General features: G+C 43.6%; 1 protein-coding gene across 1 annotated transcript in view; it reads left to right on the plus strand.

Annotated features, from left to right (window-relative positions):
* ELAPOR2 (endosome-lysosome associated apoptosis and autophagy regulator family member 2) overlaps positions 1-18,328 on the plus strand; it is a 69,716-nt gene that overhangs the window by 15,870 nt on the left and 35,518 nt on the right. The window contains exons 2-3 of the mRNA XM_034424853.3: positions 13,020-13,140; positions 17,243-17,438. Coding sequence (XP_034280744.2) covers positions 13,020-13,140; positions 17,243-17,438 — 317 coding nt within the window. The remainder of the gene's footprint in view (positions 1-13,019; positions 13,141-17,242; positions 17,439-18,328) is intronic.

Consider the following 18,328-nt stretch of genomic DNA (forward strand, 5'->3'; position numbering starts at 1 on the left):
TTCTCAGCTGTTACAATAAAATAGGTTGGTTTGGGACTAATTGTGTATTGTAATTACTCAGTAAGCCTAGGTCACAACAAAAACCTGCAGATACAGAAAAAATGCACACCAAAACAAAATACTTTAAAATACCTGAAGAACGTCATAAAAAAAAAATCAAAAACTCTTAGACAACTTGTTTTTCTTTCATTGTCTGTAGACACGAATCACATTTTAAATATTTGTACTTTTCTTGAAATATGGAAAACTGTGGCTTATGTTTTAAAAAATATTTTTATCTTAATTTGTAATCTTTTCATCATAATCTGTATTGAAATATCCAAACGCACCTTGCTTTGTAATGTATGTCTATGGGAGCCCTTCTAGCTTGAATGTAGTTAAAGTACGAATAAATAAAGTCAGTTTTGCCATCCCTACATATATCCTCCACTTTTGGCCTTCCGTTCTTGTATTCTTGGCAGGGTTTCCCTTTTGCAGTCTTGAGCCAAATTGGTTCTTGCTGATGTTAATGTTTCTTAGTAGATCGTGATTACGTTTTGTTTCTCCTCTCTGGAATTAATCCTAGTAAAAAATATTTGTGGTTTTTAGTCAGATGTTATTTTTAAAAAAATATTATTAATGTTTTGATGTATTCCCTTCCAGTAGCCTTGGTTGTTTTTAAACAAGCACCACGTGTGGTAGTCTTCTTTCCTTAATATTGCACTTCCGACATTTCTTATTTTAGGGTTTCTTCTTCTGGTTAACCGCTGACAGGGATTTTGTACTAATTTTCTCTCAAACTGTAGTTTCAGGTGATTTTTTTTTAAACTGATTTTTTTCCCCCTCCATTATTTTTCTCAATTAATTGCCTGTTTGGAGTTTTCCATTCATTTTGTCACACAATTTTTAATTGGTTCCTTTTCCGTGGCTTATTTCAAAGGCAATTTATAGATGTGTCTTGGTTGATTATATTGAGTTGGGCATGCTTCAAATTCTGTCCTATTTCTCAAAGTTTCTTTTGCATTGAGATCTCTTTTTTTTCTTCTAGTAACTTGTAGGTGCTCTAACTGTTTGTAAATTCCCAATTCCATTAAGCAATTCTTGCTGCGTTTTTCATCTCTTTCCTGAATCACGACACACCATATTGACTCACAAAATTACAGTTCTTACTATCTTTGGAGTGAAACCTGTCATGTATTACATTGGAAACGGAGTTAGATTCCTAAATGCACTTTAGCTACTCAGTCACAGTGAATTCTGATTAGCCCCTTGCTAATAAGGGAAAAATATACTTAACAGAATAACAGAGTTGGAAGGGACCTTGGAGGTATTCTGGTCCTGCTCAAGCAGGAGACCCTAGACCCGTGATGGCGAACCTGTGATGGCACGCGTGGCACAGGTGGCACTCGGAGCCATATCAGTGGACACACGAGCTTTGCCCTAGCTCAGCTCCGGTGGGAGGGCCTCCGGGGGGTGGGAAGGCCCATTTTTTGCTCTCCCCAGGCTCCAGAGCCTTTCTAGGAGCCTGGGGAGGGCAAAAATGGCCTTCCCCCCGGAGGCCCTCCGGAGGCCGGAAACGGCCCATTTGCTAACTTCCAGTGGGACCGGAAGGCCCAATTTTCACTCTTCCCAGGCTCCAGAGGCTTTCCCCACCTTCCCACCCCTCCGGAGGCCCCCCGGAGGCCGAAAACAACCCGTTTCTCGACCCCCCTCAAGAGAGCCTCTGGAGCCTGGGAAGGGCGAAAAACAGACCTACCAGGCCCAGAGGGAAGGGGAGCATGGGGGAGTCGCACGTGCATGTGCAGGGGGGGCACATTGAATTATGGGTGTGGGCATGCGGATGTGGGCATTGAATTATGGGTGTGGACATGCGTGACCCCCCCACGCCCCCATGCTGCTTTTGGCACATGACAGCAAAAAGATTAGCCATCATTGCCCTAGACGATTGCAGTATCTCCATGGTCACATGATCAAAATGCAGACATCTGACTCATATTTATGACCGTCTCAATGTCCCGGCATCATATGACCCCTTTTTGAGACATTCTGAGGAGTCAATAGGGAAGCCAGATTCACTTAGCAACCATGTTACCAAAGAGCCATGGTGGCGCAGTGGTTAGAATGCAGTACTGCAGGCAAATTCTGCCCACTGTCAGCAGTTCAATCCTGACCGGCTCAAAGTTGGCTCAACCTTCCATCCTTCCTAAGTCAGGAAAATGAGGACCCAGATTGTCGGGGACAAGAGGCTGACTCGGTAAACTGCTTGTGAAGCACTGTAAAGCGGTATATAAGTCTAAGTCAGTGTTTCTCAACCTTGGTAGCTTGAAGATGGGTGGACTTCAACTTATTTATTTATTTATTGGTTCGATTTATATGCCGCCCTTCTCCGGAGACTCAGGGCGGCTTACAATGCGTTAAGCAATAGCCTTCATACTTTTGTATATACCTGCTTAGTAGGGCTTTCCCCCCCCCCCAAGCGCTGTTCTTTTTTATACAAAGTCAGCTTATTGCCCCCACAATCCGGGTCCTCAGCGCTGGCTGGGGGATTCTGGGAGTTGAAGTCCACCCATCTTCAAGCTTCCAAGGTTGAGAAACACTGGTCGAAGTGCTATTGCTATTGCTGCTCATTTAATAACTGTAGTGATTCACTTAACAACTGGCAGGATGGGGCAGACTTTGCTTAACACATGCCTGAGGCGAAATTTGGGGCTCATTTGTGGTCACACGTCAAGGATGACCTACAGTTGATCTTGGAGACGTCTCGCAGCTTCTGGGGTGGAATCGAAGGGGTTTATCAAAATTATAGGGAAGAGCTGGTGCAGCTGCAGCCAAAGCATTCATATTTTTTTCCAGCCGCGCTCGTTTACATCTCGAAGGGAAAAACGGGGGCAGCCTTGTAATTTGTGCATTAAGGTGCTGAATTAGCAGGATTTGACAACCTGCTGTTTGGTAGTTGCGTTTGCTTCCGTCTTGTTGTGTTTCTCTCTCGCTGTCTAGACTACATTAACCTTGGAGAGGTTCCCTGGGGCTGCCTAGGAGAAGATGGATGGGAGCGGCTTTTTTTCTGGGCTCGGTGTCACAATCTCCCTCTTGCTGCCCAATCCAGCCAGCCCTGGAGAGTTAAATAAAGAAGACCTCGCTCAGGCCGGCAGTGACTCTTCGTTCTCGACCTGCCTCAAATGCCCTCGAAGCAGCGAGGCAGATACGGCCGAATTAAATGGCAGCAACAAGCGGAGAAAGCATCTCTGAATACAGGCAAGAAAATAGCAGCTGCAGTTGTGTCGGAGGCTTTCTTGCTGCGTGTAAGACAAGGCGGGAGTCAACCAATCAGAGCAGAGCTGGAAGGGACCTTGGAGGTCTTCTAGTCTAATCCCCTGCTTGAGAAGGAAACCCTCTACCATTTCAGGCAAATGGTTCTCCAGTCTCTTCTTAAAAATCTCCAGTGTTGGAGCATCCACAACTTCTGGAGGCAACTTCTGTTCCACTGGTTAATTGTCCTCACTGTCAGGAAGTTCCTCCTTAATTCCAGGTTGCTTCTCTCCTTGATTAGTTTCCACCCGTTGCTTCTTGTCCTGTCTTCAGAATCAGAATCAGAATCGAGATGGAAGGGTCCTTGGAGGTCTTCTAGTCCAGCCCCCTGTTCAAGCAGGAGATCCTATACCATTTCAGACAAAAAATGGTACTGTCCAGTCTCTTCTTAAAAGCCTCCAGTGATGAAGCATCCACAGCTTTTGAAGGCCAACTGTTAATTGCCTTCACTCTTAGGAACTTTCTCCTTAATTCCAGGTTGGTTCTCTCCTTGATTAGTCTCCATCCATTCTTTCTTGTCTTGCTTTCTAGTGCTTTGTAGAATAATTTGACCCCCTCTTCTTTGAGGCAGCGCCTCAAATACTGGAATACTGCTATCATGTCTCCCCTAGTCCTTCTTTTCTCTAGACTGGCCAGTCCCCAGTTCCTGCAACCGTTCTTTGTATGTTTTAGCCTCCAGTCCCCTAATCCTCTTTGTTGCTCTTCTCTGCACTCTTTCTAGAGTCTCAACAACTTTTTTACATTGTGGTGACCAAAACTGGATTCAATAGTCCAAGTGTGGCCTTATAAACTGGTATTAACACTTCACATGATCCTGATTCTATCCCTCTGTTAATGCAGCCTAGGATTGCATATAGATGTTTAAAGAGCTCAGGTAGAAAAGAACAGACATCTATGTTTTATATAGATTGTATATATAATTGTCAAAAGGCGTCTGAACATGAAAGATCATTTTTCTGGTGTCCCCCCCCCTTTTGCTTACTGTTTAAGATTCTGGTTAGTTTATATAGGTAGTCCTTGACTTATGACCATTTGCTTAATAACAGTTCAACATTGCGAGAGCCTCCGGAAAAGTGATTTATGAGCTATGCTTGCACTTATGCTTCTCACACCGCCTCTAAAATCATGCGATTGTAATTCAAATGTTTGGCAAACAGCTCGCATTTATGGCCCGTTGTAGCATCCTGTGGTCGTAGGATCACGACTTTCAACCCTTTTCTGCCCATTTTCAGCCCAAAAAAAATGTCCATCAGGGAAGCTGGTGATTTGCTTAATGGCTGGGATGATTTGCTTAACAACCATGGTCAAAATGGTTGGAAAATCCGTTCTGACTCGACTTATGACTCCCAACGACTTGCACCGAAATTTCTGATCCCGATGGAGGTCGTAAGTCGAGGAGTCCCTGCAGGATGAGAAAGTCTGTTTTGGGGGGCAGGTGAGTGACACGTGGCGAATAGATCGCTGGAGGACATCAAGGCTGGTATTTTTTCTGATAATAAAGAGAGGAGCACCTCCCAGCAGCTTTTGTGACAAGAACGCAATTACATATTTCCTGCAGTGGATAAGCACGGCCTGAAATTTAGCTAAGCCTCGAGGAAGAGATGGGACGCTTGGAGGGATGAATACGAGGTGTGAGAGGAGGTGGCTTAATCACGCGGAAGTTGCTTTCTTCCCCCTCTGTGCAGAAAAGGCCGCAGATGGGAAGATGCACATTTGCAGACGTAGAATTTGACATTTCGTCGCCAGCTGTGGAGACAGAAATAACATCCAAGCTAGGTTAAGACTGCGTCTCTATGGCTGCTCTGGTGCACATTTAATATAATGCCTGTTTTGCACGTGACATTAGCTGGCACCCAGCCAGAATCCCTTTCCTCAGCCAGGCCTCAGTTTCTCCGTGGCTTTGGAAGAATTGGGATTTAATTTTCAGCTAAGTTTGCCATATGACGAAAGGGATTCATTTTGTTCGGAGGGGAATAGAGAGAGAGAAAAAAAGTTACTTTCAGGCGTATGGCCTCCTCAGCCAGTGAGGAATCTGAGAATTAAAAAAAAAGTATAGTGGAAATGTTTATTTTAAATATTTTCCAACTTACCTTGTTTCAAAATGTACTTTTTGCATCCCCCACTCTCATCTCTATTATCTGTCTGTCGGTCTGTCTGTCCCATCCATCCATTTCTATCTCTATCTATCTATCTATCTATCTATCTATCTATCTATCTATCTATCTTTTTCATCTATACATCTCTCTCTCTCTCTCATCTCTATACCTATCTATATCTACTGTACATCTATCTGCCTGTCTGTCTGTCCGTCCGTCCGTCCATCCATCCATCCATCCATCCATCCATCCATCCATCCCTGTTAGTATATTACTAATGGATATTTGGGAAGTATGATCCCTGTTCACTAAATGAGTTCTTGTTAATTATTTTTAAACGAGAGATATAAATCTGGTCATTTCTTCAGTGAAGATGGAAACCTGGAAACCGTTTTGACAGTTGGTGTATTGTGCTCTTTTTAACACGAACAACTCAGCGTCAGAGTAATTCAGACTCAAGAGCCCAAACTAACTGTTTCATCTCTAGCAGGCTGTCATTTCCATTGAAAACACATGCGTAATTTTTTCTCTTCGAGAAAATGAGTTGGCTAGCTTCATCTTGGAAATACATTGCAAGCGGTAGTCACAAAATCTTATGTAAAAGGACATATCATTCTATGTATTAAATGCTCTCAACCATATAATTCTATGGTACTACTCCAAAAAAACAAAACAAAACAAAAAAAACCCCATGGTGTTCTTAGCTAGTTTTAGAAAATACACTACTCCCAAAAGGTTTCCGCAATTTTGGCCACTACCATATGTGATGGAACTGGCTTCTGACCTAGATCTAGGATATATTCGCTGCCCTGAATTATTTGTAAAAATAATAAAAGTGGGTTTTTTGCACTGAATTTTCTTAAATACAGCATTGGGAATTATATGGCGAGGAACTCGAAGGCATGATTGGGAAAAGATAATTGCAAATAACAAAGATATTAACAAATACAGGAGTGGAACCTTCCTGGCTAATCAGGCAGATCTGCTCTATTCATTCTTTTATCAAACCAGAATGCTGCATTTTCACATTCATGGCATTTCACACATATCTGTGTTCCCCCCTACATCTTCTTCCTGTTATAAAAAGACACTAAAAAGGTAAAGGTTCCCCTCGCACATATGTGCTAGTCGTTCCCGACTCTAGGGGGGCGGTGCTCATCTCCGTTTCAAAGCCGAAGAGCCAGCGCTGTCCGAAGATGTCTCTGTGGTCATGTGGCCGGCATGACTCAATGCCAAAGGCGCATGGAACGCTGTTCCCTTCCCACCAAAGGTGGTCCCTATTGCCTTTTTTACCTGCTTTCGAACGGCTAGGTTGGCAGAAGCTGGGACAAGTCACGGGAGCTCACCCTGTTACGCGGCACTAGGGATTCGAACCACTGAACTGTCGACCTTTCGATCGGCAAGCTCAGCGTCTTACCCACTAAGCCACCGCGTCCCTACAAACCTTGTCGTCTGCTATCAATATGAAACCTGTATTGAGGTTTTCCACGTGGGCAGTCGGATTCTGGCCGTTTTCTGCTGGCGTCTGGAAGGCCTTCTGTTCGGTTTGTGGAGGTTGGTGAGATGTTTGTGGGGGAGAGCCACCAACTGCTCCCTCTGCATGTTGAGGGTGTAACAGAAGAAACGTCTAAGCAAGGTTTCTGTCGTCTAGCCTTCTGCACAGATGGCGCGGAGGGCGCATGGCGTTTCTGCAGACACAGAATCCTCATTAGCGAATCGTGTGAAAGAACAAGGCTTCTCTTGCAAGCCTCCTCAACTGCTCATCATTTCAGACACGTTGGAGGTGCAGCCAGCGACGAATCTTTCTCTGTGCTGTGATGTTGTCATCCATTCATTCATCAAAATCATAGAACAAAGTAACCTGAAAATAGATTCAGGTATAACAATGATGGCTATACTTTTATTCCAGAATGGAATTTCAGACAGATAGCAACTTTTAAAAATAAATCTGTCTGCGTGGGAAACAGGGTGCATGAGGAACCCAGTTTGGTGGTTAAGGTAAAGGAAGATTTTACTCTGCTAACTTTTTGCTGAGTTTAGGGGGAGCTGCTCATCTCTGTTTCAAGGCCATTGAGCCAGTGCTGTCCAAAGATATTCCCATGGTCATGTGGCCACATGATGTCACAGAGCACTCCTACCTTCCCGCAAAAGTGGTACCTATTTATCTACTCGCACTTGCATGCTTTCGAACTGCTAGGCGGGCAGCTGCAGGGGTGAGGACGGGAGCTCAGCCCATCACGTGGCACTCAGGTCTCGAACATGGGCTGCCAACTTTCCAGCTGACAAGCTCAGTGTCTTAACCGCTGAGCCACCATGCCACCCCGATGTGGATCAGTTTGATGAAAGAGTTGCAGACGGAAACTGGCGATAAAATAACATTTACGTAATCCTTGTGCTATCTGTTTCCTTGTATTGTATGTTGTAAATGACTCTGTTCTTTCTTCTTTCTTCTTCTTGGGCTTCTAGGTCTTTTAGTTTACTTAGGGTGTTTTGGTTTACTTAGGGTTTAACGTCTCTGGTTTTAATCATTATCATCAATTTTAAGCTAATACATAACATCATCCTTTATCTTTGTACAAATTTACATTACTTCTTGCATGTCAAGTATATAGATTAATTCCTCCTAAAATTTTTGGCATCAAATAAGGTGTTGGTAGAAGAGATTCTAAAATTAAAAATAGAGGTTAAACCGGAATTTTTCCTATTAGGTATTATAGAGGGCAAATATAACAAGAACACAAGCTAGCTAATATTATACATATTAACAGCAGCAAGATTAGCCTTTGCCCAAAAATGGAAGAGCAAAGAAACCCAATCGGAAGAAGAAGTGCTCATCAAAATCCTCAATTGTGCAGAAATGGACAGACTGACCTTGGAGCTCAGGAATAAAAATGAATCAGCATACTACGAAATCTGGACTAAATTTTATGAATGGTTGGACAGGAGGAGGACTGCTAAGAGGAAAGTGTAGTGAATGTCTAGAAACGGACATGTCAGTGTATGTTAAACTTGTATGTGAGATATGATTACACTGAGTATGGATGTAGCTGTTTAGGAGGATCCTTTTCATAACTTGGGTTGATTGCGCTGCAATGGGTTGAGTGTCCAGGCACGCTTTGGTAAAGTTGTGTGTGTATCCACTTTGTTGGAAGATGTTGCATAGCCGTTCTCATTCCTTTTTCTGCTATTCAAGATTGCTGTAGTGCAGGAATGCAATTTCACTGAGGGCCACATCAGGGTTGTGGTTGACCTTGGGGGGCGGGGCGGCCAGGTATGGCCAGCTTGACGCCACTCCCCAAACTGCTGGCATGTTTCCTTTTTTTTTTTTGGTAATTTTTTTTATTTTTTAAGACCAACAAACATTTAATACATCAATCCTCCCTTCCCTGTGACGCCTCGGTGTTATCTTCTAGGCTTCTTCTCCATCTTCCATAAATTTCTCCTATCTTCATATTCATGCAAATCATTCTAACATTTAATTTCTAAATCAGTATTATAATCATCATTTGTACACAATTATAGCATCAGTCATTTATATCTCTTTTCCAACCAACTATAAAAATAATTCCATGTTTTAAAATATTCTGATTCCTCCTTATCTTTAATCATCAAAGTTAATCTATTCATTTCTGCACAGTCTAAAATTTTTTTTATCACTTCTTCTTCCAACGGTATTTTCTCTGATTTCCAATTTTGTGCATGCTTCCTCTTCACATTGGGTAGACCGGGCCAAAGCAATGCAGACCAGCCCCTTACATTTTCCAGGACGGCCCCATGGACCAGATCCAACCACATCGCAGGCTGGCTCTGGCCCACGGGCCTTGAGCCTGACACCCCTGCTGTAATGGGCTGTCAGGAATGTCCACTTGGTTTAAGGTTTGGAGGTGAAAATTGTGTTGGGGTTAAAGGAGAGCAAGAGGCACCTCCGCTTTCAGCTTTGTCCGGTTCTGTATTTCCTCCTTGGCTGTTTGTGAGCCACGTCCCGATTTTATCATTCTTGTCCTACCTGAAAGATCTCTCTTGTGGCTACACTGTTGCGGTCATTGAATGAGCAAGTTCTGTGTGGGTGTTATATAGTCAACACAAGATCAAGCGTGGCTCCCTCTGATTGTGAGCAATTTTTGATCAGGGGTTGAAGGAAGAATTGTGCCTGGTGACTCAGCAGACTAAAAGCACTGTTATTAACATCTGCTGTGTGCAATTACTGTAAGTTCGAATCTCACCAGGCTCAAGGTTGACTCAGCCTTCCATCCTTTCTAAGGTGGGTAAATCGAGGACCCAGATTGTGGGGGCAATAAGCTGACTTTGTATAAATATACAAAAGGATGAAGGCTATTGCTTAACGCATTGTAAGCTGCCCTGAGTCTCCGGAGAAGGGTGGTGTATAAATCAAATTAAAAAAAAAAGTTGTACCTATACCAGCCGTCTGGCTCAACTGTGGTCCTTGTTAGCTAGCGGTGCTTCCTTTTTGAACCACAGGCTTGCAAAAATATTTGGGGGAACAAAATGTGATTGTTTGAGGCCAAGTGGGAGTGGAGACAGACGTCAATCATCTGCACTGCATGGCCTTCAAGGAGAGATGTATTCAGAAGCCCAGCTGCATGTATTTCCGGGTCATAGTCTGTGCTCTGTAATGTAAAACAAGGATCTCAGCAGCTCTAGTAATATAATGCAATTTATTGCAGGGTTTGCAAACCTTGGCAACTTTAAGACCAGAGGTAGATTTCAGCAGGTTCTGACCAGTTCTGGAGAACCGGCAGCGGAAATTTTGAGTAGTTTGGAGAAGCGGTAAATACCACCTCTGGCTGGCCCCGCCCCCATCTATTCTCTGCCTCCCGAGTCCCAGCTGATCAGGAGGAAATGGGGATTTTGCACTATCCTTCCCTTGGAATGGGGTGGGAATGGAGATTTTACAATACCCTTCCCCTGCAATGCCCACCAATCCACGCCCACAGAACTGGTAGTAAAATTTTTTGAATCCCACCACTGTTCAAGACGTGCGGACTTCAACTCCCAGAATTCCCCTGCCAGGCATGTGGACTTAGACCATTTGTGAACATGTAATGATTCCAGGCCAAGTCCTCTCTTGACGCCGCCTCCGGGCTCTGCCTCTTCTTTTCCTACAGATAAACCGTGTCTTACACAAGAAAGAGAAAATATATGAATTGGTCCATGAAGGGACCCCCTGCCTTTGAAAGAGGCTTTCCATCAAAGGGGGGGGGCAGAAAGAGGTCAGATAAAACAAGATGGCAGCTTTGATTGCACTGTCATGGCAGCCCTCTTGAGGGCCTTTTAAAAGCCTCCCCCGTGGACAACCCTGCTTTCCACCGGTAATTAGGTGAAACAGAGACGAGTGGAGGAGGATGAGTAAATGATCCCCGTTGCATTTGGCAGGCAAAACAGATTGGAGCCACAGGGCACCAATGAATCACGGCAATTAGAGAGTGATGTGCCCCACAGCCGCTGGCACTGATGAAGACCAAGCGAATCAACCACCCCCGTGCGTCCTACGCAGGGATTATGTCGAATATAACTCACCTAGGCAATTATTCCAACCAAAGAGGTAGCGGTCGCTCTCTTTCCTGAATAATTCCGCATCTTCTCCCGTCGTTTCCATTCCACAGTCCTGCTAAAAGCCCTCTTGACTTGGGAGCATCTTTTCTTCCTGGTATCTTCAAACTCTAAAAATAGTGCGGCGGTGACTAGGCCCCCTTGGGGAAGGCAGGAAAGAAGGAGAAGGCTGCATGTGTGAGTGGAGGGGAGGTGGGAGTGGGAAGCTAGAATTCCTGCCAGGGAAGGAACGCAAAGTCACCCACAAACGCTGCAGGGTGATCTCGCTTTTGATCCAAAGGCCGCCTTCAGACGAACATTAGCTAAGCCACCAGTTCATCAGCTGGACAGTGTCAACACGAAGAGACCCATCAGGTCTAGTACTGGTTCTGAAATGGTTCCCAGTGCCCTAGTCTGGAATCCCCCCCCCCCACTTCACTTTGAAAAATCACCAGGATAATATTAAGATTGCTCCATATCTCTGTGCCTTATTGCTTGAGGAGTCTGAAAACGTTTTTTTAACTCTGTCCATTTGTTGGAAAACAGCTGGATTTTCACTATCTGGGTGGAGGGAGGCAAAGGTCAAAGAAAAGTGCAGAATGAAGCAATTACACACACACAAATTGCTTTCTTTGCTATATTACTGTTAACTTTTGTAGCTGACCCTTGCAAAATTTATTATGGCAGGCTCTCTGGAATACTTGGAAAAATATCAGATAGATAGATAGATAGATAGATAGATAGATAGATAGATAGATAGATAGATAGATAATCATAGATGATAGATAGATACATAGATAGATGGATGATAGATAGATTAATAATAGATGACAGATAAATAGATGGATGATAGATGATAGATAGATGATAGATGATAGATAGATAGATGGATGATAGATAGATAATCATAGATGATAGATAATCATAGATGATAGATAGATGGATGATAGATGATAGATAGAAGATTGATAGATAGATAGATAGATAGATAGATAAATAGATAGATAAATAGATGGATGATAGATGATAGATGATAGATGATAGATAGATAGATGGATGATAGATAGATAATCATAGATGATAGATAATCATAGATGATAGATAGATGGATGATAGATGATAGATGATAGATAGATTAATCATAGATGATAGATGGATGATAGATAGATAGGTAGGTAGGTAGGTAGGTAGGTAGGTAGGTAGGTAGATAGATAGATAGATAGATAGATAGATAGATAGATGATGATAGATAGATAATCATAGATGATAGATAGATAGATGGATGATAGATGGAATACACATTTATTATTTCCTTCCCTCCCTCTCTCTGTGTCTACTTCTCTCTCTCTCTCTCTCTCTCTCTCTCTCTCTCTCACACACACACACACACACACACACACACACACACACACACACGGGGGGGTGGAGAGAGAGAGAGAGAAAAGAAGATATATAAAAGGCTAAGCGGTAGGTGGATTTTTAATAGCGACATTCACCTTCTGACTCTGACCTCAAACCTCAATCTTACTGAAGGCTTTAGATAAAGTCAAACGCTGGGGGGGTGGGGGGGTTTACAACCCGGATTTGCGTGGTGTCTTTGAGATGCCTGTGAAAAGAATGACAATTCAACTACGTTTTTTCTGCCACCCCCTTTTCGAAACCTCTTCTCCTTCCCTTTCTTCTCCACCATCGACCCCCGACCAAGATCTAAACCGAGGCTGCTGACTCTCTAGAGTGAGAAGGGTTGGTGTGGAAGGGTCGAGAGCAGCAGCCGTCTTCGGTTGTGTTGTGGCTGTGGCAGAAACAACAGCAGTGGAACAGGTGGGTCCCTTCCTTGGCCGTCCCTCGGGAGGCTCTTAACCAGGTCATGTCGTGGCTGAATCTCACAAATCTCATCTGACCCAAAGAAAAAGCTTATCTAAGGCAGGGGAAAAAAAAAAGATTTAGAATATAGAATAACAGAGTTGGAAGGGACCTCGGAGGTCTTCTAGTCCAACCCCCTGCTCAGGCAGGAAACCCTACACCACTTCAGACAAATGGACAAAATTTGTTCTTATTCTTTCTTTTTTTTTTAATTTCTTGCAGGCCGACTACCACTTTGAGTACACCGAATGTGACAGCAGCGGCTCCAGATGGAGAGTGGCCATCCCGAATCCGGGAGCCAAATGTTCTGGCTTGCCTGATCCCGTCAAAGGAAAAGAATGCAGTAGGTCTTTCTGGATTTAAAAACTAAATAGAATAACACATCAGAAAAAAATAATACCCCGTGTTTCCCTGAAAATAAGACCCTGCCTTATATTTTTTTGAACCCCAAAAGAAGCACTTGGCCTTATTTTCGGGGAGGTCTTATTATTTTGGGGCGTGTGGAGCAAGATGGGGCTCCTCTTGCCGTCTTACCTGATTTCCAGCTGTGCGTTTAAATATTTTTGGGGAGGGCTTATTTTCGGGGCCGGCTTATTTTAGCGCATGTGCTCAAAAGCCCGATTGGGCTTATTATCAGGGGAGGTCTTATTTTCGGGGAAACAGGGCATGTGTACTATACTAGGATTAGTAAGGATGGCCTGATTAAATAGAATAAATTAAAGAATTAAGTGGAAAGATTAGGGGCTGAAAGATAGTATTATGCATGCTTAAACAATGTTGTAATTTGCATTAGAATGATACATTTAAATACTGAATAATTAAATAAGGTTTATATCTTAATACAAATACTGTGTTTCCCTGAAAATAAAATCCTGTCTTATATTTTTTTGTACCCTGAAATAAGCGCTTGGCCTTATTGCCATGCGCTCAAAAGCCCAATTGGGCTTATTATCAGGGGATGTCTTATTTTGGGGGAAACAGGGTAAGGGTATTAATACTAGGAGTATACAAGCTTAATTAAGGTAACAAATATTATTGATATTAGTGTTGTTATTTGTATCAAAATGAATGATACCCAGATACCACTCTGTTCATGTATTGATCTTGATGTATATATAAAAATAAAAGAAAAAACATATAACAAAAAAGAAGAAAAAAAGAAAAAAATAATTTAATTTTTTAAAAGTAACAATTTAATAATAGTAATAATAATAATAATAATAATAATAATAATAATAATAATAATGTGGTAATAAATCTGCTACAGACTTCACCAATCCTCATTGCTTCCATTTATGGGCTACGTTCATTTAGTTTCTCAGGCTGTAAAAGAGACAGAGGCAGATTTGCACTTTCAGACTTGCACGGCTCTGTCAATGTAGCTTCACAATGAGGTCGAATTAGCTCTCCTGATTGTGATCCTTACCTGGTTGATGCCATGAAGCCGACATGGTCTGACCTCAAAAACGAGCCCTTTGGACACCTCACTGAAAACTTCCTTAATCCTCATATGAACTATTTATTTAGTATCTGAGGTTGGGAAGACATCTAGCAGAGGGTGGCTCTTCTCAGCGGGGCCCCCTAAGCATGGTCACTCTTAACCTAAAGAGCTGTGGTGGCCCAGTGGTCGGCATGCAGTATTGCAGGCTAATTCTGCCGAATGCCAGCAGTTTGATCCTGACCTGTTTAAGGTTGACTCAGGCCTTCCATCTTTCTGAGGTGGGTAAAATGAGGACCCAGATTGTTGGGAGCAATTATGATGACTCTGTAAAGTGCTTACAGAGGGAGGGAGGGAGGGAGGGAGGGAGGGAGGGAGGGAGGGAGGAAGGAAGGAAGGAAGGAAGGAAGGAAGGAAGGAAGGAAGGTAGGTTAGAATGCAGCATTGCAGGCTAATTCTGCTGAGTGCCAGGAGTTCGATCCTGACCTCCTGGCACCTCAAGGTTAACTCAGCCTTCCATTCTTCCGAGGTTGATAAAATGAGATCCTGTTTCTCAGGATTTTGATCTGTTTCTCTGTTATAAATTTTATTGTTTTTGTTGGGCTGCCTGTTGCCTCTCATTAGAGGAGTCTTTGCTTCCTGCCGTTCTGTGGTTTCATTTTATTCATAACCACCTTGATATTTTAAGTAAAAGGTGGAAGAATATAAATTTACAATTAGGTGCCCAGTGTGGTTTTTCTTTTACCAGCGCAGGAGGGAAATGTAATTTCTTTTTATGTAGTTATGTACTGCTGATATTTCAGTAGAGCAAAAAAGCAGTTGTGGCTAATGAGGCTTCACAATTTCGCTGGGTATTTTCCTCGCTCAGCCTGGTCATAATTTAGCAGAAAAGTATGAGTGTTTTTTCCCAAGTTCAAGGCTTGTTGTTTTTCAGAGAACTGGCCGATGGATCTTCGTTGCTGTTTTTTTTTCCCTTTGGGAATTGAAAAAAAATTGCCCCAACTGACTAGTATTAATGTTTCATGTACGCTCCCCGTGCATTCTCCCCATGCCCCCCATACATGTGCACCCCCCATTTTGGGCCTAGTAGGCCTCCCTACATCCTCCTGGGCCCAAAAACGGGCCACCTCCCCCATGCATGCGTGCGTGTCTCCTGCATGCGTCCCCCGAGCATCCTGAAGATCGGCTGGCCAAGTGGGAACTGCGTGCACATGCGCGGTGGCGGGCGATGGCTCATGTGCCTGCAGAAAAGGCTCCGCGTGCCATAGGTCCCCCATCATGGCCCTCTACCATTTTGGACCAATGGTTATTTTTTTTTTTTGATTTTTTTTTTTCATTTGGCTAGTTACACTGACTTTTAATTTTTTTATAAAAAAAAAAAACCAGACAGCCACACCTGACTGAATGGAAAACATCATCATTATCATCAATCAATCAATATGGAAAAAAAGATCGCACAATGTATATTCTATGAAATTACCAGCAACCTCCTTTTGGGTAAAGATGCAGCTTTGGGGAAGAAATTTTGAGAGTTTGTTTTTCAGGGAGAAGAGAAATAATAAGACGGGCTATCTCAGTTTTCACGAAAGGCAGCTTAGCAACCACGGTCAGCTGTTCCTCTGATGCAAACTCACCTGGGAGCCAGGTGTGTATTCTTGGTCTCCCCAGAGAGAGCTCAGAAGCCCAGAAGGTGTGTTCCCCACACCCTCCTCACCCAGTCTGTGGCCCAGCTAATTGCAGGGGGCGGAAAGTCTTGTTGATGGTCTGAGAGAATAACAAATTTAGCTGAAAATCAAGCCGTCCGGGGGTCCCAGGTACTAATTTGCTATTAGTGGCCATCCGCTGCTGATTAAAACCGGCAACAGCTGGCATTATTCCTCCTTATGGACATGTGTGCTATTAAGGGAACAAAGACACAGCTGTGGAACATGGAAAGAAGAGGCTGAGCAGGGATCAAAGCACGTTAATGAAGAAACAGAAAACTTCATCGGTGACGTAAAACTAGCGTAGGTTCTAATTCACTGCATTTTCAGCTGAATATATATAAAAAATTACGTTCCACTCTGCTGTAGGTCAGGAATGAGAACCTACTTGGAAGGATGTGTGAGTTGTGGTCAAACCTGAAAGTCAAGTTTGGTTGGAAGGCACACAAGTGAATGATATTCTCCTCTCCTAGGAGGTTCCTCTTGGTAGGAGGCCCACAAGTTCAGCACAGATCAGCATTGTAAAGAAAAGAGCATGATGGAAATTGCATGTTCTCCTGAGATGAATTATGAGTAGAAGATCAGCAATGACCTAAAGGATATTGGTTGGATCCATCCTTCCTTCCTTCCTTCCTTCCTTCCTTCCTTCCTTCCTTCCTTCCTTCCTTCCTTCCTTCCTTCCTCCCTCCCTCCCTCCCTCCCCCCTCCTTCTCTTCTCTTCCCTTCCCCATTCTCCCTCACTCCCTCCCTGCTGCAGTGTTAGAACACAAGGAATAAATTCCGGATAATCATAGCAAAATATATTTTAATTTTGAGCTTCAAAAGCAGCCCACCTTCTGTGTAAAACAGCTACAGGACCCACATAACTCTAACCACGAAACCTCTCTGGGTGCCTTGAGAGATTTTGGTGGCAAAATTCACAGCTTCAGCCGCACAACCTCAACAGGTAACAATAAGTTGCCCAAACTGTTAAAAACCAAATGAAACCTCAGCAGGAAAATTCGTGTTCCTTGCAAAGAATTCACTGCGTTGCCATTTCACTTTTGGTGACTCTTGAAGTAAGAATAGAACAGGAGGTCTGGAGCAGCCCCTCCTCACCCTAACCACTCCCTACCATAGTTAAAACATGAAGGTCCTTGAATGCCAAAAATGGGAGGGCACGTTTAGTGCAATTCCCCGAATTGCTGCTACCATTGTTGTAAGTGAATTGTGCAATAATCAATGCTTTTTTTAAAAAAAAACATCATTAGAATGTGAACTGCTGCCTTTCTCTACTAATCATTTGTAAACTTTTTCCTCCTCAGCTTTCTCTTGTGCTTCTGGTGAATACCTGGAGATGAAGAATCAGGTTTGCAGTAAATGCGCAGAAGGGACTTACTCGCTGGGAAGCGGGATCAAGTTTGACGAATGGGATGACCTGCCAGCGGGATTCTCTAACGTAGCCACGTACATGGACTCCACTCTTGGCTCAGCCGAGAGTAAAGCAGACAGCTGTGCCAAGTAAGGACCTCACGGATCTTCTGGTCTCCAGGACTTCGATGAGAACTAACCCCTTCCTCTCCTTATGGATGCCAAGGCTCCAATAGTAGCCAGAAGATGCCAGCTAGAGGATGTAAACAGCCACTCGCCTGACAAGAATCTGGTCTAGGTTTAGCATTCAGAAGGCCAGGATCCTCCTAGAGACCAGTCCAGTGTTGTAAAAAAGCATGAGGATGTATTACACAATCATTGGTTGCAGGAGTCAGGAAGAATATTGGAAACTAGCTGGTCCAATCTTTGTCCAGTGTAGGAAGCTTTGTTGCGACGTTCCTGACTGATGGTCACCCATCCGGTGTTTATTTAAGCATCTCTAGCAAAGGCGAGATAGTGTCATTGACACAATAAACATGAGTTTGGACTAATTCCAGGAGACAATGTGGTGGGGGAACTGTCCCTCCATTCTCTCCCAGAGTTTGCCCAAATCCACCTTCATTGCGTTGATGACACCATCTAAACATCTTCTCCTCTGCCGTCTCCTTCTCCTTTGGCCTTCCATCTTTCCCAACATCAGGGTCTTTGCCAATGACTCCCCTCTTCTCATTAAGGGGCCGAAGTATTTGAGCTTCAGCGTCAGGGTCTGTCCTTCCAAAGGGCACTCAGGGTTGATTTCCTTTAGGATCGACGGACAGGATCTCCTTGCAGTCCAGGGGGCTCTCAAGAGCCTTCTCCAAAAACCCCCAATCAGAAAGCATCCGTTCTTCGGCACTCGGCCTTCCTTGTGGTCCAACTCTCACAGCCAGACATAAACCCCGTAGCTTTGACTGGAAAAGGCAATGGCCACCCACTCCGGTATCCTTGCCAAAAAAACCCCACGGACAGTATCGAAAAGGAAATAGATCCATTAAAAAAAT

Source organism: Pantherophis guttatus, chromosome 7, assembly GCF_059756535.1.
Source record: "Pantherophis guttatus breed Tessera chromosome 7, ASM5975653v1, whole genome shotgun sequence".
Lineage (NCBI taxonomy): Eukaryota > Metazoa > Chordata > Lepidosauria > Squamata > Colubridae > Pantherophis > Pantherophis guttatus.